Genomic DNA, 24,254 nt, shown 5'->3' on the forward strand with positions numbered 1-24,254 from the left:
TCCCTCCCTCCGCGGAGCGCCCCGAGGTAAGCGCTGCTCCGCGGACGGCGCGGCGGGGCTCGCCCGTCCTGTGGCGGCCGGGGCCGGGGCCGGGTCGCTGCAGGGGCGGCGGGTGCTGACGGCTCTTGTCTCCCCTCCGGCCGCAGCCCGGCGCCCCCATGACTCTGAACCGCGGCGACAAGCTGCGCTACCTGGACAAGCGGCGCGGCAGCATGCCCTTCTCCGTGCACCAGCACCTGCACCGGCGAAGCATGCCGGTGGACGAGCGGGACCTGCGGGCCGCCCTGCCGCAGGGCGAGCTCTCCGGCCTGGTGCGCTGCACCTCGTACAGCCCCGGCGAGGCGCACCGGGAGAGCTGGGCCTCCGACTCCTCCGACTCCGTCATCTCCTCGGGCAGCGACTCCGACAGCAACCTCTACAAGGTGATCCTGCTGGGCGAGCACGGCGTCGGCAAGACCAGCCTGGCCCGCATCTTCGGCGGCGTGGAGGACTGCGCGGACGCGGAGGAGGCCGGTGAGGGCGCGGGGCAGCGCGGCGGGGGGCGGCGGACTCCCGGTGCCGGCGGGCGGCGGACCGCCGGAGCGCGGCCGCGCCTCCCCGGGCGTCCCCCTGCGGCCACCCTCTCTCCCAGGCGGCCGGCCGGGACGGAGAAGAATAACTGCATTTTCTGAACTTTTTTTCCCGTAGGAAATACGTACGACAGGTCAATTATAGTTGACGGAGAAGAAGCATCTCTCGTGGTGTTCGATATATGGGAGCAGGTACTTGCAGACTTAAGATACTGTTTCTTCACGGCTCGCTCAGTGGTTCGCTCTCAAACTAGAAATGGAACAACTACGTCTGCCCAATTTCTTCGATCAGATCAGTAACGTTAAAAAAGTGACATTAAAAAATCAGAGTGCATCCTGCCTTCGTTCGCCTCTGCGATTAATTTCTTGTAGCTAGGCAGGCAATTTAAAAACCTGGATGGGGCTGGAGCGCGAATCCCTTAATGCTTTGAATAAGCAGCAGCTTACATGAGCAGCCCAGGGAATTACTGCAAAACTAGAGATTCACAATCTGATCAGTGCAGACCTGGTATTATTTCTGGAAACAAGAGAATTTTGGTTTTTAATGTGTTTTAAATAACAAAATCGTTAAAAAAAATGGGGAGGTTGGCTTACTTCTACTGACTCTTCATAATAAAGCTAAGAAAAATACCTTTAATGTGCTTACAGTAACTAAATCATTAATCAGTGCTGAATAGATTTTTCAGTACAATAAATCTATTTCTTGCTGTTTCTTCTAGGATGACAGCCAATGGCTTCAGAACCACTGTATGAAAATGGGAGATGCCTATATTATTGTATATTCAGTCACAGACAAAGTTAGTTTTGAAAAGGCCTCTGAGCTAAGAATCCAGCTAAGAAGAGCAAGGCAAACAGAAGACATTCCTATTATTCTTGTGGGCAATAAAAGCGACCTGGTCAGGTCTCGGGAAGTCTCAGTTGACGGTAAGAGACACTATTAATTTATACAGTAATGTCTAAATTAGTAGCAAAGGCTATGGAGGATCATGGCCAATAGAAATGGTCTGGGTTTGATGCAGAAAAATGTATGATTTGAGGCACACCGGAGAAATCAAGCCAGCTGGTTCATGCTGAGGGACTTGGTGCCGCAGAAAACAGTGGAGATGGTGGTGGGGGAAGATTTGTGACTGCGCAATGCTCTGAACTGTAGTACAAGAGAAAAAAATGCATCAGAGCTGCAGCTTTAGCATACTGTTTTGTGTGGGATTCATTTCTGGTCAGTATTAACTGAAGGGGTTTAATTATATGTTATGTGTGCAGCAGCACTTGCTAGTCTCAAGATTTGATAGCTCAAGGTATGCTTTTTAAGGGACAGGAGTGCCACATCATAGAACCCAGGCAGCCTTTGAAAAGGGTGATTCCATACAGCCTGTACAATCTTCTTTATTTTGGAAGCGATTCCATCACATTTGAGTTGAGCTTGTGGGACCAGGCTCACACAACTTGAAGTCTTTTTGTATATGTTCTCCAGTTGTGATCAGTGAGAATTTTCTTAGCTAGTTCCAGCTAGCATTTCAGTAACTAGAGCATGGTAACCACTGCCAACACCACAGTATTAATTTAACTTATTTAAACATTTGGTGGTTTTGTTTTTTTTGTCTTTTGGTTGTTTGTGGTTTTTGTTGTTTTTTGTGGTTTTTGTTGTTTTTTTTTTTTTAACTGGGAAGAATACTCTGAAATATCAGTGCCTTGATGATGATGAACCATCTTTTGCTGTCTGGTTTTGCCATGTTCCCTGTGTTAAATGCCTGCACAGGGAATTCACTGGAGTTCATCAGGAGATTATCACTTTTTTCAGGCTGGTGGCAGTGCATGGTTGACCTGTCGAGCCGTGAGATCAGTACTTTGCTCAGGTTTACAACTTTGCTATTATTTACCACAAGTTGAACATGGAAATTTGCACTGCAGCAATGTTGCAGAGTTACGTGCTTATGTCTGGAACATTGAGCATCTTGCATTTTGAATGCAGTCCTAGTCAAATCCAATGGTGTGCAACTTCATGACCTCTAGTCATCTGTTCAATGACTTGACCTTGTGGACTGTGTCAGCTTCATTTGTAGCTAGCATGGAAAATTCTCACTTATTACAGCAGGACAGAGGTGCGTAACTGCTCAACAACTTCCAGGAGAAATAAAAAACATTTCTTTCTGTACCTCACACTGTTTTCTATCAAACAGCAAGCATGCATCTAAGTCCATCTCCTATATCAGCTTTCTCTCTTAAATAATACTGGGATGGTCTGCCTAGAGGACTATTGTTGCCTTATATTCAGTATTATTGGTCAACCGAGATTTCTGACCATACCCCAGTAAAACCAAGAAGAGTAAGGGGCAAAACCATGAGTGCAAATTTGGACTTTCCTACCATGTAGTAAAGCTCTTCTGTTGCGTTGAAGGCACTTTCCTTACTCAAAGTCAATTTTTGTTTCATTTTTCTGCCAGTATATATGAAGAGAAGATGTCCCTCTCCACTCATCTCACTTTTTCTGTTTCCATACAGAGGGACGAGCCTGTGCCGTTGTGTTTGACTGCAAATTCATCGAGACCTCAGCTGCTCTTCATCATAATGTCAAGGACCTGTTTGAAGGTATTGTTCGGCAAATTAGACTTCGCAAAGACAGTAAAGAAGACAATGCTAGGAGAATGGCCAACACAAAAAGAAGAGAAAGCATAGGCAAAAAGGCAAAGCGATTCCTTGGGAAAATTGTGGCAAAGAACAATAAGAAGATGGCTTTCAAAGCAAAATCAAAGTCTTGCCATGACTTATCTGTGCTTTAGAAGCTTTCAGCAAGGCCAGATGTTGCACGTGGGTGATGAACTAGCATTTGACTGTTACGAGAAGTGTATAGATGATCCTCACGGTGATAACAAGAATGACTTATCAGTTGAGACTCTTGTTAATGCCTTAAGGTGTGCAAGCAAGTCCGGAAGTTACACTACAATGATAAATGATTCATTTAATTTGATTTCATTTTCTTTGAAATCATTCAAATGATTTCATTTCATTGATAAATGGTTTAAGTTTCAATGTGTGCAAGTAAATGAACTAACTTTAAGTAAGTGGCTTGACATGCCCACATTTTCACTGTGTACATATGTTATATATCCTCTTGTCCTGTGGATACCAGAGATGCAAAGATAAGAAAGGTTGATGATAAGTATCACCATAGACTTGTTTTGTTTGCAGAGCAAAATTTAAACTTGTACGCAGGCTCGTACATTCTTTTTAGTATAAAGCAAGCAATGATAAATCTTTTTAAACTGAAATGGGGGGGGTAGAACCACATTAGAATGGGAGAAAACAAATTATATATATATAGTTAAATACAGAACAGATATCATTTTATGAAGTTAATTTGCACTTCCATTAACCGTTATTCAATTAATTTGTTACTTGTTTACATGCAGATTTTATAATAAAGTATTATTTCCTGTTATAGTAAACTGTGCTTTTCTCATAGTATGGATAAAGAATGAGAGCGCAGTATTTTTATACTGACCTTTTTTCACTGTACAAAATGTTATACACAGACTATGCAGATTTACACATGATAAAGTTCTGGAACAAGATGAATCAGCAATATCCTGTGTCCTTTTCTTTAAGAGACAATTTCTTTAAGAAGTAAACCCTTCTTTTACGAATGCTCTACTTCAACAGCACATATTAGGAAGGGGTGCCTTGACCCTTCATATTATTGTTCATCTTCAGCCTGGTTCTCATCAGCTCTGGCAGGAACAGGCCTCTGTATAATGCCTTTAGTTAGATAGATGTCTTGTGTCTATACTGATAAATTGAAGCCTGCAATGTTCTACTTTTTAAATCCTCTCATGGCTTGAAGGTCTTGTGTTACAGCCAATAAGCGAATGTGGGGGTTTGGTTTTTATTTTGTTTTGCTATTTTTCTTTTCTGGGAGCAGTATAATTTTCTAATCTGCTCACAAGCCTGTAGATACCTTCCAGTGGTTTCAAGAAGTTCAAAGCAGGCTGGCAAGACTGTTTGAAAGAGTTGTAGACTTCAGTTGTAGTGTATGGTGGCCTTCAGTGCTGTTAAAGTTTTCATGTTCATTTTATTGTGTTATAATTAATGGGTTTCCATGACTTTTCCCTATTTGCTGTTCATGAAGTTAAAAAGCAATCATGTCTCAGTGAAAAACTTGGACTTAACTGCATTTGCTTTATAAATTCCTCTTCATAGGATACATTCTCTTTAAATTAATCCATAAACTCATTTCTCAAAAAAACCCAGTAAAACATATGCTCCTCTGTCTCTTTCTACTGTCCCTGCCCGAGTCTAGTTCTTTAAAGAAATTGTTCCAGCTGCCTGGGAGCTCCGTTTGTCCATGATTTTATAGGGACTGAGCTTTCCCATACAGCAAGCAAATTGCATCAGCTGTTATACCTTACATTGAGCTTCACTGAGCTCAAACAACCAACTCTCCATTGGGTTAGCCCAGTGCTTGGGCACTCAGCAGGGAACAGTTAGTACTGGGGGAAGTCACATCTGATTCGTGTAGGTAATGCTCTGTAGAGTTAGTGTCTTTTGATGGGCTGCTGGTGGACCTAACTGGTTAGATGCACAGTTTAGCATATGTTGCTGGCAGCCAGTCACATTTCTTATGAAGAAGGGTGTTTACTTTGTGTCTTGAGTGAAGTCTAAAGTGAATAATTCTGTCCTGCTGCCAAAACTCACATTTACCTGACAATATGTTTTAACTGGATTTGGCTTTTTTTCACTAGCCTTGCTTCCTGCCAAACTACTACCACTGCAAAGTCTAACCACTGTCAGAGTATGGCACCAGGCATCTGTTTACATGGAAGCTTTTAACTGTCAACACCAAAGCAATTGCTCTAGTCCTGAAAACTCGACAGCAAGTGTCCAAATTCACGTGCATAAATTTGGCGCATACCTATTCACAGACATGCTAAAGTTACTGACAAAACTACATGGTGTTCCCTCTATGTTTGCAAAGCTTCTGTCTTTTGGTTGCCCTGTGCTTTCAGAATGACCAGGAGAGAACTGACATGTTTGATTGACTTGCAAGATTTAATTCTGTCCATAATAAATAGAAGGAATGGGATGCAAACCCAGAATTCAAGGTGTGGCATTTCACAGAGTGCAAAATGTTACAAAGATGTGTCACTCTTAAGGCTGCAACATAACTGCAGCTGCAAAGCCTCTTCAAGGTCATGGTTAACAGCTGTGCATTTTGCATGCTCTGACCTACAAATCAGATGTTTTACTGTGTTCATGAATTCAAAGGTTAGGTCTGGACAACTCTTAAGCCTAAAATATTTCTGAGATGCTCTAGCGCGTTGCTAGAGGTTCATATGTTGAAAATAATTTGCATTCTGAAAGTATGTCATATAGGACACTGTGAGACAATAAACTGTGAATCACTCTAAAGAAACTTGAGCTAATCTAGAATGTATTCTATCAGTTAATATTGTACAATAAAATACTTATTCAAATCCTCATTATACTAATTTTTTAATTCATTCGTTTCTACAGGGATTAGTATAATTCAGCCATGGTTCATGAAAAGGGGGAGGGTTTGTTGTTACTGCAGCTCTGACAATAACCTGCTGTAGACCAAGATCATACTCTATGCTATAGAAGTATTACCATGAATACTATTTTGCAGACATTTTGTAGCTCCTGGAAGATTCTCCACTGAGAAAAAATTCATTTCTTGGATGTGATTTAGTGACATTTCCAAGCAGACTTTTTGGAAGTATACATGCAACACCAGCTAGAAGTCAGTAACAGGCACCTAACTGACAAATGCCTCTAAAAATCAACCTTCTTCAAATGGTTATTTGTAACTTCAAGCATTTGAAAGTCATCTGTAGGTTTTTGTAATTTGAGATGTTTTATTGGTATGGATACTCAGATTCTTGTCACTAATGGGGTGAGTCTATGTCATGTGAAAAGTAGAGAGTCCCAGACAGCAGTATTTTCTCTAATTATTACCGAGTATAACAGAGTGTAAGGGGTAACAGTGGTATGAGTTTTCTTATTTTTTTGCCAATGTACATCAGTTTTAATTTGGAGGGACAGTTCACACAGTCATTTAATCTTTACTGCCTTTGCTGCTGCCAGCTGAAGTTCCTATTAGTGCTAATTGTGGTGGTGGATTTTGTGTTGGCACAAATCCATTTGGAACAGCTAGTTATTAGCAACTACAGTGGAAGGACATTGCCTTTTGTAGTGACACATATGTTAGGTAAACAAATCAAAGCCTCCTCTGCTTGCTATTGCTAAACTAGCTCCTGTAAATTCCTCACCATATGAAAAATGTGAAGAAAATGGTTCCTCCATCTGCCAAAACCACAAAGCATAAAGTCATGTCACATAAATATAGACGAAATGTTAACTGCCGGGGGAAGACTTAGCATCACCAAAAATGTAGTTTTACTCAGATGTATTTTCTCAAAATAGGACTAGAAAAAACAGGGCATGATCTACATAGTAACATTGCATAACATCACTGTTCTTTACTGAAAAGGAAAGTATAGTGAGTTGACAGTGATTAAGAATCCAGTGTGTAATAAAAGATTGCTAAGATGTAGTCTAAATAAAAAGTGGGGTAATACTTATATTATGCTGAAATTTGCTTTAGTACTCCGAATTTTATTCAGAGACAATGTACAGATTTAATTGTGTGTACATCACAGACACCTCACTGAATCTGCAGTTGCAAAGGTGATGTCTGTCAGTTCCAGAACCACCACTTAATTTATAATTTGCCACATGATCTCTAGCATTATAATGGACAATTTCACTCCCTCTTTGCATAAAGGAACATCTGAACTCCAATATTATTGAAGTTATTAATTTCTAGAAATTGAAATAGTAAATTATGTCAATTTACTCCTTGTGCTCTATGACATGGATGTTGAACAGAGAAGTAAAAGATAAAAAGAGAGAACAAATGCCCATTGCTTGTCTGCAAATAAGATTTCTCTAACCTCCTGTTCAGAATCCAAGGGGGAACAACATTGTTTAACTTAAAAATGTACTAAAGCTTCTCGCACTAGAGGGTAGGAAGCAGGCTAAGAAATTTACTTCAACACAGAGTTCTTCACCAACAAAATAGTATTAACTGTGTACCACAAAAATTTTCTGGCCACTGGGTAAAATGGGCAGTGTGTGTTCTAAAGACTCTCCTCTCTCTTGTTCTCTTTTTTTCCCTGTATTTATAAGTAAGTAAGTGTGCTGTCTGAATGAATCGCTGAAAACCAATTAGGAGCCTACAGGTTTTTTCCTAATACTCCCATATTTATCACAGGAGCTGAAGAAAAGATTAATCTGAACTAAAATTTAGCAGATTCAGAGACTGAGATAAATAGAATATATTTGAAAAATATTAATTTTCTCACCCTCCTAAAAAAGCTTCTCTAAGGTCCAAAACAGGGGCTGGAGAAAGGACAGCATTTGGAGAGCAAGTGTTCCTGCTTAGAATAGTCTAGTCAGACCCCTAAAAATCTCCTCAGCTTGTTTCTGGCAGTACGTCCCACTTTTATCAGCCTCATTACACTAGCATAAATAATTACACTACTGTTAGGCTTGCAGTCCCATTGAAGGTTGTGACCCTTACTTTGGGAATGACAGTTTTCAGTTCAGTGGAGGCCTTGGCAGAAGAACAGTAATTTTCGTCATGCCTAAATTGGACTGTTGTAATGCATTACGCTTAACAACGAGCTTTCAGGAGCTCCAGGTAGTAGGAAATATAGTAATGTTAATTAAGCTGGCTAGGTCAAAATGAGCATGTAACTTCTGTGCTCAGGCCTGGGTTCCCATATGGTTTTAGGTGAAGTGATAAACCTAGAAAACCTGTAAATAGCATTGGACATGATTAATGTTGAAAACACTTCACTTTTTGTTGCATGTTTCTTGGCTGGCTACAAAGCTTGTTGAACTCATATAAAGTCAGAAGCATTGCTTGATTTTGGGCTGTTCAACAAGAACAATCTTTGCATTTCTAATTGCAGGTATTCAGGTATCTTATTACAGGTATTCAGGCCACAACACTCCAGTGCATCTGACACTGCAATGGTAACTGCAAGGGATCACGTCCTATTTATTACTCTTGCAGATCAAGGATACAAAAAGCATAAAGCAACAGAAATACATCTTAACTGAACTAGAACATACGGTGAATTTTAAAACCGTGCCAACTTGCATCAGCTCCACTTCATTACAGGCCTGCCATTGGAATTTATTGAGGAGTGTTCAACAACCTTCTTCAATGAAAAGAATAATGTAACTCTCTTTGGGTATCAGCCAGGTCCTGAACAACTTTCTCACAGATTTTTCAGCTATGGGTATCTCAGTTGCAGGGCTCCTTTGTCACACGCTTTTCATGTCAACTTCAGTTTTATCTTTCCAACCTCCATTGTTACACATTGTCACCCTTGCAGCAGTGGCTCAGCAGTACGGTGGGAATGGGAAAGCGGCACTCCTCTGCTGCTGCATGACTTACTGAAAAACAACAGCTGTCAACAGTTGTAACAAGAACCTGGTCCCCTAGCTCATTGCTTTGCATAATATAGTCTAGATAAAAATGTCAGATTTTGCTGCACCTAAGTCCCTGATTAAGACAAGCTGAGAGAGTTGGGGTTGTTCAGCCTGGAGAAGACAAGGCTCCGGGGAGACCTTATAGCAGCCTTCCAGGGCTTAAAGGGGGCCTACAGGAAAGCTGGAGAGGGACTTTTCAGTAGGGCCTGTAGCGATAGGACAAGGGGTAACGGGTTTAAACTGAAAGAGGGTGGATTTAGATTAGATATAAGGAAGAAATTCTTCACTATGAGGGTGGTGCGGCACTGGAACAGGTTGCCCAGAGAGGCTGTGATGCCCCCTCCCTGGAATTGTTCAAGGCCAGGTCGGATGGGGCTTGGAGCAACCTGATCCAGTGGAAGGTGTCCCTGCCCATGGCAGGGGGGCTGGAACTAGGTGGTCTTTAAGGTCCCTTCCAACCCAAACCATTACAAGATTCTATGAAATTAAATTACTCCCTCCTTGAATGTCAGGAGTACTGTTAAATTTGCAAAGCAAAAGGGAATGGAAGATTTTTAGCTAATCTGCGCATGGAGAAAAAAGAAAAAACTTAATGCAATCTGTCAGCCACCTCTCATTTTTACCCTATAGTCATTTTTAAAATGGAAATCTTTTCAGCTATGGAGTATTGTTGTGTATGCTCTTCTGCCCTCTGACTATTCATAGAGTTGTTGGATCTCTATCCTTCCTACCCAGTCCCATATGGAAAATCTTAGAAGTCTCACACAAAAGATCTCAAGGTAAACAAATTAGGTGAAAGATATGAGCAATGGAAAAGTTGCCATGATTTTGAAAAACACTAATGAAAACATTTTATTCAACAAATTAGCATTCCTGTGCAGGGTTTACAACTCACAGTCCACAGCACTGTGGTAGTCCGTTAAATTAAAAAAGGAAAAACTGGTTAAAGAAACAAAGAAAACACAGAACTCATTAGTCTTTATCAATAATAAGTATTTTCTATGTTTATCTTGATACTCTACAGCAGATCTAAAGAAACTGTCTGTAATAAACTGCAATGAAGTAGACAAAACAGAAACTACAAGACTAGGCTGTTTTCACTCTACTTTTTTGTCATTACCAATAATAAGCTTTTATTTGTGCAAGTAAAGATACTCAATTCATACGTATGATACACAACAAATGCATCTCTATGCAGCCATTACCTGCAGAACTGCTTTTGTTTCTTTTTTTTTCTTACATAGTAATTCAAAAGATAATATCAAAAATCTAAGTTATGGCACAGAAGTGAAATAAGCACAAAAATAAAGCAGTCGACAGCACTGAGTAAGCAAATAATGCCTCCTGCAGATCTGTCTTTTACTCACCGTTTATTTTTTCAAGATACTGGAGAGCTAAAGTATCCATGCATGTCTGCACACCATTTATTCAAAAGCTGAGCTATTCAAGTATCAGAATGGCCAGGCCCTCACGAACAAAGATTTAGGATGCAAATATGCACCAGTGTACCTTCTACCTTCCCAGAGATTTCATTAGCAGAATGAAACTCTTTTTAGATTGGTTTTAAGGGTTCTAGAAAACAGCACATTTTATACTCAGCCTTCAGAAAATGAGTCGCAAATTAAATTCTTAGTTAAATTCTACAGATCCTGACTTGGTTAGTAATTGGTTCATTTTTAATTACAAAGTAAATAATTAACTAACATGTCTCTATTATTTCACTCCCAAAGTAATGTTCTGCCCTTCAAGAGTAAGATGGATTAAGGAGCATTTTCATTTTAACCAGAGAAATTGGGAGTTGGTTGACTTTCTCTCTCTTTTCTGCCGGCTTGGACTGTGACCCCTTTAAACTCACACTACTCTCACTTGTCCCTTCCACCAAGGTGAATAAGGAGGTGTCCAGCCTTTTAAGCGATCCCTGCAGTCATGAGCGTTTTGCCTGCTTTTCTGCTTTTACATTTCTTTTTGAATGACTATGCTTAAATATCTGCTAATACAGTATTCATTTGAGGAGTATGATGCAGAGCAGATGTCAAGCCCAAAAGAACAAACCACAGACAAATTCTGACAGGAGTTTGGATGTTGTGAATATTGTAAAGGTGAATTAGTATTCTGGGTGGTAACTTCAGGTCTCTCTTGGCTGAACAAAGATTTTTAATATTCTCCTCGTTAATAAATGTCAGTATTTTGTAGGCTTGCTTTTAAGAGTTTTTGAAGCTTTCAGGCACTCTTAACTTTCAGTTTTATGCTGGATGGTGTATGTTTGGTGGCAAGTATCAAAGATAAAATTATGTCTATGAACTCACATTTGTTTTACATCGAGTTTTCTAGGATTTTTTACTTTAGGTGTCATAGGAAGATTAACTCTGTGGTGGCACATGCAGAAGTCACACAAAAGACTGAGCAAAAAGGAGAGCATTGAAATCAAATCTACATGCAACTTGATATTTCCATTCAAGGGAAGAGCTGGAGTGTTTATGAAGCAAACCACCTCTGACTTTACTACTGAAATTGCAGATGGGGGATGGAGCAGATAAACAGGCCAGAGAAGACCTGTACGTCCAGATGCAGTGTGCGCTTTTTGATCACCCCCTGCTGCCAGCTGTTCCCTTCCCAAAGTCTACAGCCAAATGCAGGGGTTCTCAGGCTGAAGTAGAGAAAGGGAGGGCAATCAGAGGAGGAATAAAAACATCACTTGTACTAACTTCTTGTCTCTGAGCTGCATCAAGAAGAAACCGCAGCGCGGGGATTACTGACTTCAGCAAAGAGCTGTGCCCAAGGAAGACCGAGTGAAAAGTCTCTAAGATGCTCAAGCAGGAGTTTGGTCTTCCATGCCGTGCTTGGTAGGAAACTTCCTGCATCTCAAAGCATCACCTCCACCCCTCCTCCTCTCACCCCTCCAAAGAAAGGGCTATTCCTAATTCACTGACTGTAAAGCTTGCTTTCCCAACAGCAAGGTAAGAGGTTTAATTAAAACTCCACCTGGTAGTACTAACATAATCCAGCAAAATCCCATCCATTTCTGGGAATAAATCCTTGCCAAGGTTGGCTAACCAAAGCAATACAGTTTAGGCAGTTTTCTGTACTCTTCCTTGAATTTAACTGTATTTCTGTGAGAAAAGCTGCCAGAACCATTCAAATCTCTAAAATATTTTACATGACATTGAAAATGGCTTATTAAGGTCACTTGGTGAATAATGGATGAAGAACACCAACTGCATTTTAATATGTTTCGCTTATCCTTTGTCATTTCCACAAGGATGAATGGTAAAAAAAACCCAGCTGAAATTCCTAATACTCCTTACTTCCATCCCTATCTGTACAGCAGAGAAAGCACAGCACCTTCATTGCTAAACATACACCCAGCTTTATAATTCCTTATTCAACTGAGTACTATTTATGCAAATAATATTATTAAGATCACAGGACAAATCCTGCTCTTTTCTGGAGAGTCAGCAGATTTAGGTCCCGCTTTTGGAAAAACTAACACATGCTTAATGTCAGCAGGGTACGCTGAATGTGTAAAATTGAATGAATATTTAAAAGGCTGTTGGTTCGGAATTGTATTCTTGCTATACTATGGGGAAAACAAAAATAGAATTTGGCATTGTGAGAATGTCTACGTCATCTCATGAAAATGTATGGTATGTTTGCAGGATCAGGACTACATTTTGAAAACAAAATAATTGAAGGGCAATTTCTGTGAGATACAATCACACTGTGGCAAAAACATGAACAAGCACAGGATAGTTCTACAAACTAATCAAAACCAAAGCCAAACAATTCCTTCACTGATGATTTATTTTACTTAATTTCAGCAGCCATAAAAATAAGACAGATCAGGTATCCACTACCAGAACAAGAAAGAGGGATTACATTAATCATTAATAAATTCAACCCTTTTTTGGAATGTTCTCAGCACTTACAGTTCATTGGTTAAGAAATCATTAAAATAATAAACTTAATGTCACATAGACACAGAACTTTCAACAGAGCAGAATGGAGCTAAGAATTAGTTTTCCAAATAAGGGGATATAATTCTAACACATCATTCTAATTCTAAATGCTGCAAATTTATCAAAGGGATAGCTGAAATTTTGCCTAACATTCTACCCACTCTGCCTTTTGGAGAGGAATGGTTATGTTGGAATCTCACTTCTATTAGAAATTAAGGATCTAGCAATGGAGGAACAGGGAAAAGTTGAAAATGTAAACTAGATGGAACCCAAAGGCTCAAATAAAAGACAATTCTTAAATTTCATATAATTTTAAATCCTGGTTTGTGGAATTTGTGATAAAATTTAAGAATGGCAGTATCACGGATCTCTGTCATCTGTGGAAAGCATCCATTTGCAAGTTAGAGAACCAGTATGAACTTGCTTCTGAGCCTTATCTTCTGAGTTACAGCAGAACAAACAAAAAAATAGTTGCACTGATTTTGGAAGAGAACTGGATTTAGTTGGGGCTTTTTTTTAAGCAATTCTCTCTTTATTTCCTTTTCAGTGAGAATACTTTATGAAATGAACCGTTAATTTCATATCTATCTACTGGCTGCTATCTGGAGAAATGATAGCTCATTTTAGACCCAAGTTTAACTGTGTGACTTTTTTTTTATATTCTCATTAGAAGCATCGTTATTTTATTTTAAAAAAGAAAAGATTCTATGAAATTTGCAGCACAGCACGCTCTTTCCCTATGTCAAGCTTTGCCTACAGTAATTAGCTTGCTTTTTTTTCTTTTTATTTTTTTTAAACTTTGTTTGCCATCTTAGATGTTGAATTCTTAAAAAGCTGAATAGATAGATTTATCATGTAATGTAATCCCACCTTATGTGGAGCTTCTTTGTCTTCTCTATGTCCACATATGCTTTTTCTTTTTGTGCTGAAACATCACGTACCATTCCTATACCTTTGCAATACAGGAGAAGAGACCCAGGTACGTCTTGGGAATTTTTAAACCCCAAAAGCAAGCCATCCTAAAACGCCTGCTACTTGGATAGTTGGAGCACTGACCTTAGAGGTGAATGTTATGTTTTTTCACTTGTCTTTTGTAATTCAGACCCATTCCAATTTAGTTGAACAAGTGTATCTTGGAATATGGATGGATCTGGATCCAGTTGCTCTAGGTTCCAGAATCATTGCTTGATTCCTTTTTACTCCCTCTCCACTTTGTCAATGAAAACAGAGAGTACTTTGGGGGTTTGTCCTGAGGCTAGGAACAAGAAAAAAATTGAATGTCTCCAAGAATCATGTGGTAGGAAAACGGTTTCCTGCCTAGCCTTGCTGGCAAATACAATGGGTTAAATGCTAACCCTGAAGAAGCCAGTAAGTTTGCTCTTAGACCTGATTGTAGCCAAGAGCTGTACTTCCTCTGTCATTAAAGATGTAGTAGCTTGAAAAAGCACAAAAAGGAAAATTAGTTCTATTTTTAAGTGGATTTTGTACAAATTAGCAAACTACGTACAGAACGAATTCAAAACCTGTACCTCATGTTACGTGTTTTGCACAAGAATGTTTTGACAGATGGATGCATTCAGACAGAGAAATTAAGAAAATGAACCCAGTAAAGGTTTCCTGATTATTTTTCTTTCCAACATCTCGAATATTTGAATGACTAAATGCAAAACTATGTTTCTATGTCTGGGAGGCAATTAACAACAACAAAACTGCGGAAAAGTCTTTCATTTTATTTGATTAAAAATAGAGCGGAGGTCAGAGTCCTGCAGAGGCATATGCTCCTGCCAAACATTATGCTGCAGAAGAGCTTTACTGAGTTCAAAGGAATAACTTTAATTTAAGAAATTAAACATACGCTGGGAGATTTGGAGAGCTGACCTTGCCCAGTTCACTCTCCACACCACCTCCTTGCCAGCAAGTGCATGTCCTGCACCCCAGCCACCTGGCTGACCTAGCTCAAGCCACCAAGGAAGATAGGGTTAAGATAAGACCTGGATACTCCTCACCTGAGAGGTGCCATCCATATTTGAGAACAACATTTTAAAGATCCACAGCAGAATTTATCAAAGCTCTTACATCACAGTTTCAACAGTTCGAGCCCTCCTGTACAAGCTGATGTGTGTTAAAGAATGAATCAGAACTAAAACTGATAGACTGCTTTAATAAAGGCAACTTTAATATTGCTCCTTCCCTGATATGCTGACATTTAGACATGTGCTTGATGCTACATGAATAAAATTCAAAGTCACATGTGCATACGTACTTGCAGAACTACTGCTCTAATGACTGACTGTGGCACCAGGACATCCATTGCGGTATTACTCTTCTTTTTGTGTAAACCAATATTTTTTCCTTGGAATAATTTATTTAAAAGACATCAGGATAATACTGATAGATTAAAATAGTGTCCAGTACTTACACGAAAACAGAAGAAATCAAAAACATTCATCCACTGTTGGATTTTGGTGCTTTATATAATGGGAATGGTCAATTAAATTTAGTCAATTGTTCTAATTAAGTCTATACTGGCAATGTAATTAAGCCAATTTTCTGACACTGAGCCAGACAGCAGGGATAGCTGGCTTTAAAAATTATTTTTCCACGTATCGTTCTTTTGCCATTCATCTGTCAGTAAACATAAGCATTTCCATACAACTCTAATAATTATCTTTATATTTTCAAAATATAGTATTTACAATAATTTTTCTTCTTTAATGTTCTATTTTGATAAAATTGCTACTTCCAATTTTCTAGTATAAATAAACTTCTGTTTCACCCTGAAATCCTTTTACCTTTCACAGGGTTATTTAAATATCAGACTTCAGTTATCTAGCTTTTGCCTACAGAACTATCATCAGTCTAGTTTATGGCTGAAATGTTACAATGACTGTTCACTACAGCACCGACATTACCGAGCTCATTCTCCTATTTAATGAATATGTGTTAGCTGAGATTCCTTATAAATGTCTACTTCTTTCAGATATCTCTGTTTAAGACTACTGAGGCTTGACTGCTTTAAAACATGAATAGGGCTTTTTTAGATAAAACTCTGAGTCTTAAAAAGAAACATTTTATTTGAAACCATAAATAAAAAAAATAATCAGAAACCATGGTAGGTTCAAGTTAGGCCTTTTAGAAAGAAGTCAGTGGTTTTTCCTTTACTCTTTCTTTTGACTTAAGGGTCCAAGAGTAAACATCAGCATACTTACCACTTGAGATGCATCAAGCTTGTACGAGATGGTATTTTCCTGAAATAAATTAGCCTAGCATAGTAGGATACTTATTACCAGCTGAGAAAAAACAATATATGTTAGTATTATGTGATATTATGGGCAGTTTTATATACTCTAAGTGGTATTCTATAATACAATCTATAGGTATACCTCTAGCCTACAAAATATGTCACCTGCAAAAGTTGTCCCCTTTTAATCCTATTATATACAGAAGATTTGAAAATAATATCTGCTCTTTTTGGGGGGAGTATCGGTAATGATCAGGCTTCCTTTAAATTCTTCTGCTACGTGACTTCTGATAAGGCTGAAAGAAGTCTTTACTGGTACTAGGGGAATAGGAATGAACCCTCCCTATTTCTTGTTTAGGTGTTGTACATCCCTAGTAAATTTATTATTACATATGGGTAATTATATGTATTTTAATAACATTTAAATATATTAATTGTATCTTACTCTGTTAATACATTTTTAAGATTTTTATTTATTTATTTCTAAGCAAATCGGAAGATTAAAATCAGGTAAGAAAGTTTTCTAGCTAAGATATGTTATTTCTTCATTGCATTTCAGATGTCTAAAATAGCATTTACTGTCCAGCTACTGATCATTTCCTTTTCCATGTCTGAAAATAGAAGCAGATTGCTTCTATTAATAACTTTTCTGTGGCACATATGTTAGGACTCCATAGACTATATATTGTAGGACTCCCTATGCAGCATAAAGTCAAACAATAAAAGCCCCTGTTAAGAGAAATAGTATAATATTGTAATAGATATGGTCTCTGGTCACTGACAAAGATTGAAACAGCATTATATTTCCAAATATTTATACTATTAGCATTAAATTAAGGAAATAAGCTTTTCGTTTAAAGTACAAATTTATGATTCCAGCTACTCTCCATTCTAAATATGGAATGTCTCTTCCAATTAAAAAAAAAAAAGTAATTACTCTATTACTGGGCATAGAAATACTTAAGTTAACATAATTTCTTGGATATGATCTCAGTTCACAATGTTGAAACATCCAGTTAAGCTAAGTTTTTAAAGGCATGGTTGACTTTGAGTATATGAGGCATCATCCTCCTATGAGTAGTTGCCTTATTCATGTGCTTAAAACTGGATGCCTACTTAAGAAAATGGGTGAATCATGGCCTAAATTGAGAGTTATTCTACTTAATTGAACTTACACTGCTGTGAGATCAGAATGAAATATAGAGGGCCCCATTCTTTACTTCTTTTCTTTAAATTTTTATGCAAAGCGAGTCTCAAACAGTGTGGAGTCCAGAGAACTCGAATGAGGTGTCTGGTGCATGTAGGTAAACAAGGTGCAGTGCAAAAGAGGCCTGGGTGTATTGTACATCATCTTGAGGCAAACTCTGTAGAAAACCCTGTTTCTGCAGGTTACCTAGCTCTCTTCTCACCCCATTTCCAGCCATACTAGCAAACGGCAAAGCTGCAGATTCTCAGTACTGCCATGCAATGCTGACCGATCCACACCAATGGCACTGGGTATGACTGGGTAAAGAGCAAGGGCAAGCTTTAATTCCAGCTTCTCTGAACAAGCTAAGGTTTCAACAAGGGCCAGCTGAATCCAAATATTCAGAAATTTCAGGTGAACAGACAGACACAGATTCACAGTAATATATCATAATGGGATATTTGGATCGTAACATTGTGATATGACCCTAAGAATAACAGTGGACCAAAAGAGTCCTTTGTACCATATTCTTTCTGGATCATAAAAAGTTTGATTTGATTTTGCCCCTAAAGCACACTATGAACCTGCTCCAGCAGTTTGCACCATGAACAGAAATCTGATTATGATTCTGGAAGAGCCAAGCCCCATAGCCTTATAATACATCTAGCCACAGTCAGCTTATTATTGATTGCTCCATAATTAGGTATAAAAGGGTGTAAGCTGACAAAGACAATGACCCAGTAAAATAGAAAAGTATGAAAACAAAGTGATAACACAGTAGGAGGTTAATGATGAAGACTTACAAAGAAAGGTTCAGATAAATCTCTTGCACGTACAGCTGCACACTGACAGAATATTGAACCATACACATTCTTCCCATTTTGTAGGAGTGACTTTGTGCTTTGTCACTTTGCCTCATTCAGATACCACGCTTTCCAATAGAGGAATATTTATTACAAAAAATATCACTGACATTTCTTGTAATACCGATGTCTAGGTAGTGGCATCAGTACCAAAGAAGTGGTCTCCATTTCTTTGCTCTTCAGACCTTCTGGATACTACAGAAAGACAAGACTCTTGTGAGGTCTCTTCACTCTTATGAAGAGTTATAGGAACACACCATAATTATTCATGTTCTTTTTCCCTCTCCATGGTGATCCACAATACAGCAAATATACGTATATAAAAATATATAAATTTTTTCCTTCTGAACAGTGAATCACCTGTACTGTTCTGAACAGACTAATTTTTCATTGGGCTGGCATCATACAAAAAAGGTACAATGTAGAGTCTCATTCAAGATTTGGTTAAACCCACGTTTCTCTGCATTAGGACGAGTGGTAATGGCCTATGTTTTTCTCTCACTGGTTACTATGCACAGAATTGTTAACTCTAGCTACTGAGTAAATAAAAGGAGGTAAATTTTAATTATAATTTATGTGGGATGTCCTATCTTCTCTGTGGGTCCTCTTAAAGCATATATAGGGACCACATCTTTGAGAAATATATTTTATATTGGTACACTAGTATACCAGAACCAAAAAGTAATGTTAGGCATATCAAGCCTATCAAGTCCTGATCACATTATGCTATTAAATGGGCTAGGATACATTTGTGACATCATTCCGAGTTTTCCTCTATGCTTTTTGCCTAAAATGTAATCTATGGAAAACATCAGTAATCAAATAATGGAAATGTGACACCTATCAGTCCATCAGTTCAAGTGTTTTCTGCTTCACCATGTCATCTGATGGTCAGTGATGTTACAAACAAATGTTTTCTGCAGGGATGGGGATCAGAATCGTATCTTCCACATGACCTTTATAAGTGCAGTAATCCTGTCACCTGAGCAGCCGCCTGTGTAATATGCCTGTCTGTTTAATTACCCTGAGATTTTATTTAGACCTGATTCAAGGTTGATGGTGGTTATTCATATAAGCATGAACCATAAACTTATCTTGAGGCAAAATTTTCCGGAAGTACAGGGGTATCTATTGTTCCAAGTTTTATTCTGACCATCTTTAAACTATAATAACTGTCTAGCTTGAATTTATCGAAGAACAAGAAACTTGACTGTATGTGGTTCATGTATCAAGTACTGAGATCAGCTGAGTAGTTCAGACAATAACCCATAGGCAGAATTAGAGATTGATTCAGAACTCATTCCTTAGCATTAAAAGCAACTCCAGATTAGAGACATGAGTTCAGATAATTGTGATTAGAAACCTGACACAAAGATGTTCTGAATTCCAGAGGATTTGGTGGAAGTTGTCAATGTTCAGCACTATTCAAGATTAATTCCTCTATGTTAGTTAGAGCTTATGCTATCTGCTGCTAGAAACAGTCTAAACATTTCCTTGAAGTATAGCCAGGTTTCCAGCCATTGATGTCACATATAAAGGGAAAAATAAACACAGAACGATACATTTAAGTTGTTAATCTATACAAACATTTTTGCTATGTATTTCACTGAAGTAGAGAACTTAGAGGAATGTACTTAGGGACACTACAAATAAACAAGCAATTATTCTTATTTGAAAGAGGAGAAAGGAGGACTAAAGTCTGCTGTAATACATATTGATCAACTTCAGAATAACAGGACTAATTTTCAGGGAGTCATGCCACTGAATGAGACCAATAGGTATTGGTTCCATTGCTGTAAAGAGAAGATGTCATCCTAGTATTGCCAGAAAAAAAAAATAATTATTTGTATATGAATATGAATTAAGAAGTTAATTTATCTTTCAGGTTTTTATGTCATTATCAACAATATATCTCATTAGCAGAAAAGAATATGTAGAGGTACCTGAAAAGTATGGTGGCTCATTCCCACTGTATTCCTTATGCTACCATAAAAACCCACTCAGGACTTCACAGGTATTATTGTCCCCTCATTTTCACTGTTTAGTAACCCCACGAAAGTCAATGAAATGACGTCAGACGGACTTACCTGGCTCACCTGCACTACCGTAGTCCGGTGCTGCTTACAAGAAACCTTTGCAGCGTATAAAAAAAAAATCACTTTCAACTTAGCTTGCTATGTGCTTTTTATTTCCTTCTGCTCTTCCAGGCCCCTATTGCTGATATCCAGGAAATACAAGAAAAAGCCACTAGTATCAGATAAAAACATATTGATTTTAATACACCTGTCTTCAGCAGCCTCTTTTTTGCCTTATATCCAGATAAACTTTTGTACTGATAGCATTTTTTGAAGCAGACTGAGACTAGGACCTCCGTGTGAAAAATGCACTAGAAAAGCTTTGTCTGGTCTTTATTTACTTAAAAGAATTATCTCAATGCTTAAAAGAAGTATTTGGAAAGTGGTTTTCCTCCAAGAAAAATATAAACAGAAACATATAAGCATTTTTAAAAAATTTTTTTTCATAGAATAATTTCAGAAAAACTCCTGAAAATTTGGACTTGAAAATGTTGGTGTGGTAACTCTAAGGAGTCACAGTTCATACTCTGGTCCCTAACAGGGCAATATGCATCCATGCACCAAAGTGTTCCAGCTTCTTACATGTCTTAAGAGTTCCTGATCACAGTGCATCAAAAAAAGTAGGATAATAGGGAGGTTAGTTCACAGAGAGGAGAGCTATCAGAGACTCAGAGAATACTTCCTAGAAGGCTTCGAGCATCTTGAAATACATTCTTTACTACTTAAAGCCATAATTTTCCAGTTTTTAGTCAGCGTCTTAGTTTTAAATGAAGAATTAGACACACCTAGCCTATCTTTACTTCTGCAATTACTATACTATATAATCTTTCCACAATAAATGATGAAAAAACAAACACAATATTCTAAATTTGTAAGTATAAACACTGTTGTTGACTGGAGCCACTCAGTTAAAATACACATTGAAAACAATGTATCTTGGGATCTCATAAGGCACAGAGAGATTTTGAAGAAGGCATCATAATTATTCAAGAAAACAAAGTCAAAGTCCTTTTAACGTAAATATTATGCTCCTGCTCAACCTTATCATGGAGCCTGCAACCGAAACAAAACAAATGTCATTGATACCAAGTTTGCCTTTTAATTCCTAACAACAGGTTTGACTTCAGTAAATGCCCTCTGCTAGAATAACAAATGGTCATTCTCCTTCCCAGTCATAAGCACCATCTGCCATTTAATAGGTGCTTCAGTGACTCATTAGTCTGCACTTAAATTGACTTTGAACAGAACACTGCCATTTTATTGCTGCTGTGCTTCGCACCACCAGCTAGGACCCTTAAAGTCAATAGTGACAACGTCAATATCTTTGAAAACAGTTTCCAGGCTTGTGTAACCGGTGCTGGAACTTTATTTTCAGTCTTAGTATTGTTTTCTTCACCTGGCAGTGTCTGAATTCTTAAGCATACAACATGGTCCAAATACAACTGTACTATTTTTCATGAAGTAAAATTACAGTACATATTTTCAAAGGAGATGTAAAAATGTTTTGCATGTGGTAAAAGTGTGTTTGGAGTGCACAACTGCCCAACAGCGTGTGCAGAGTTGAATTTTGTGCACCGAAATAGATATTAAATGAATATGAAAAAGTATTTATAGACATATTTTTAATATTGTTTGAAAAGCTACTCAGAAAACATTACTGGAACCTCCTTAAGTAACAAATTAAATTGCATTTTGATGCCAATTTACCTTCTCCTCAAAATTACTTCCAGATGCATCTATTTCTGTAAATGTTCTAGCTATTGAATACAGACTAAGTGCTTAAAATCGTATTGCTAAAAAAACCCCAACAGTTCTTATTACAACCAATGTACACTTTGCCCAAGATTATAAAAACCGCATATTTACACACCCCTTTTCTATTTGCAATCTGCTTGCTTGTGATGTCAGATGTTAAGGACCATGGTTGGAGATCACTGAAAGGAAAAACTAAGTAGCCTTGATCTTATAGGGACTACTTGACCAGCTGTTGATACGTGAATGTCCACATAGAAAATAATTAGCAAATAATACTAATTAAAGAAATTAAGAGAAAATAATTATTAATTGAAAACTAAGCCCACATTATCAGCTAATATCACCCTATCAAATAAGTATTTGCAAATTAAAGAACATGGATGACTCTCATACCTTCTTTTCTTACACCTTCTATCCTCCCAAATACAGTAAACGCCCCTACATGCTGGCTAATAAGAGCTACAGACCTTGAAAGAAAACCATGGGGGCTTACCTATCTCATGGTGACAACTTCACAGATACCTCTTTTATTTCCTGAACCCTTTTCTTGACAGAATCACATCTTATAGCCTAATTCCACATGTAGACTACATTTCTGTGGGTATTTGAGTCACCTGTCCTCCCCGACAGTAATTCAGGTCACACTTAGCAACAAAGCCTCTTTCATCCCCAGGGAGTTTCAACATGAGGCAAGGGCAATAAAAAAATCTATAGCTGAAGTATCTGGCTATGATCAGAAGTATGCACTGCAACCTCCAAATTAGGAGATGTTTCTCTGAAGACAGAAAACATGCATGGATCTGGTTACATTAATATATGCTGGTGACAAGCTGAGATGAAGTGATAGATTTTTCAAACATCGAAAAAGCCCAATACTGCTCCAGTAGCAATGCTAATAAAGCAATATCCAAGCACTATATCTCTTCATATTGTTTCTTTCTGGACAACATGTAAGCAAACTGCACTGCAGCCATACCAAGATAACTAGAAGGATGCAAAAAAATAATTACCCCCTTGTTACCTATAGGCAAAGCAAGGTGTAACTCCATACTCATGTCCCTGAGAAATTACTAGCAGCAATGGTAGGACCTGGAGATCTCAATAGGAGCCTGTCTTTTGTCTTCCCATTACCTTTTTCATTGGGGATATGAGGGACAGAAATTCAGAAAGGAGAGACAGAGGAAGCTTATCTCCACATCTCAATTTCTTTCTTTCCCCTGTATTTTAAATATTTTACATTTTTAATACATTTTAAATCTAAACATCACATACCCTTTATTAGTAGCAACTAATAGAGGTTTTCCTATAGCTCTAGTAACATCACGTGTATTATAAAACATGTTTTAAAAATTGGCATCTGGAAAAGATGAAGGTGAGCATCCAGAATTGAATTCCATGACCATAACAACAGCAGTAAAAGATGAAAAAAGGCAATATGCCAGTGTTGGCTGAAGATCTCTTCTCTGCAGTTCCTAGCAAACATAGAAAGGTAACATCAACCTTCGCAGCTCCTTTCTAAAAACCCACTTTCCTTTGTCTCCTCCTACATTCAAAGCCAAAGGTTTTACAGATCACATGTGCTAATCTTTGTAAATTTAGTCAAATATTTCATTAAAACAATCTAATTTATATAAACTACATAGTGTTTATACTAAAAAGTTCAGAAATTATTTGCTCTCCCAGAGACAAGACTAGAACTGAGTATCAAAAGAACAAGCATAAAATGCCTTTGCTCCCCAAAGATAATCACAGCCATCCATGTGGGAAGGAGAAATACCATTCCTTACTCTTTGGGATTAGGGCATTCTTTTAATTTGCCATTTGGCATTATGAACACAGTAAACAAAGAGAGAAAATATAGAAACCATGTGACTGTTTGTTCCATAGCCTTGTGCACACTGCTGCTGTAGACTTGCTTTCAGATGTCAGTACAAAGCTGCCTGCTCACTGATGCTCAGTAAGAAATGTCAGGGAAGAGATAAGCAGGCTAAAAGGAGACTATTTTAGAAACATGGACTGTTCTATCATTAGTTCTATAGATAAACTTCCCAACATATTTTTGAACAGCAAATGTTATTGCTTAGCCAAACAT

General features: G+C 38.2%; 1 protein-coding gene across 1 annotated transcript; it reads left to right on the top strand.

Moving 5' to 3' along the window:
* The first annotated feature begins 129 nt into the window (after positions 1 to 129).
* Positions 130 to 3,512, top strand: RRAD (Ras-related associated with diabetes). Its single transcript, XM_010585137.1, has 4 exons — positions 130 to 513; positions 688 to 761; positions 1,289 to 1,493; positions 3,069 to 3,512. The coding sequence occupies exons 1-4, from the start codon at positions 159 to 161 to the stop codon at positions 3,344 to 3,346; spliced, it is 912 nt and encodes a 303-aa protein (XP_010583439.1). The 5' UTR covers positions 130 to 158; the 3' UTR covers positions 3,347 to 3,512.
* Positions 3,513 to 24,254: the final 20,742 nt, after the last annotated feature.

This window comes from Haliaeetus leucocephalus, unplaced genomic scaffold, assembly GCF_000737465.1.
Source record: "Haliaeetus leucocephalus isolate CR32 unplaced genomic scaffold, Haliaeetus_leucocephalus-4.0 Scaffold92, whole genome shotgun sequence".
Classification (NCBI taxonomy): domain Eukaryota; kingdom Metazoa; phylum Chordata; class Aves; order Accipitriformes; family Accipitridae; genus Haliaeetus; species Haliaeetus leucocephalus.

Coding starts and splice junctions, on each gene's coding strand:
- RRAD (XM_010585137.1), top strand. CDS start 159: ATGACTCTGAACCGCGGCGACAAGCTGCGCTACCTGGACAAGCGGCGC. Junction 514..687: donor CGCGGACGCGGAGGAGGCCG/GTGAGGGCGCGG, acceptor TTTTTCCCGTAG/GAAATACGTACGACAGGTCA. Junction 762..1,288: donor TGTTCGATATATGGGAGCAG/GTACTTGCAGAC, acceptor TGTTTCTTCTAG/GATGACAGCCAATGGCTTCA.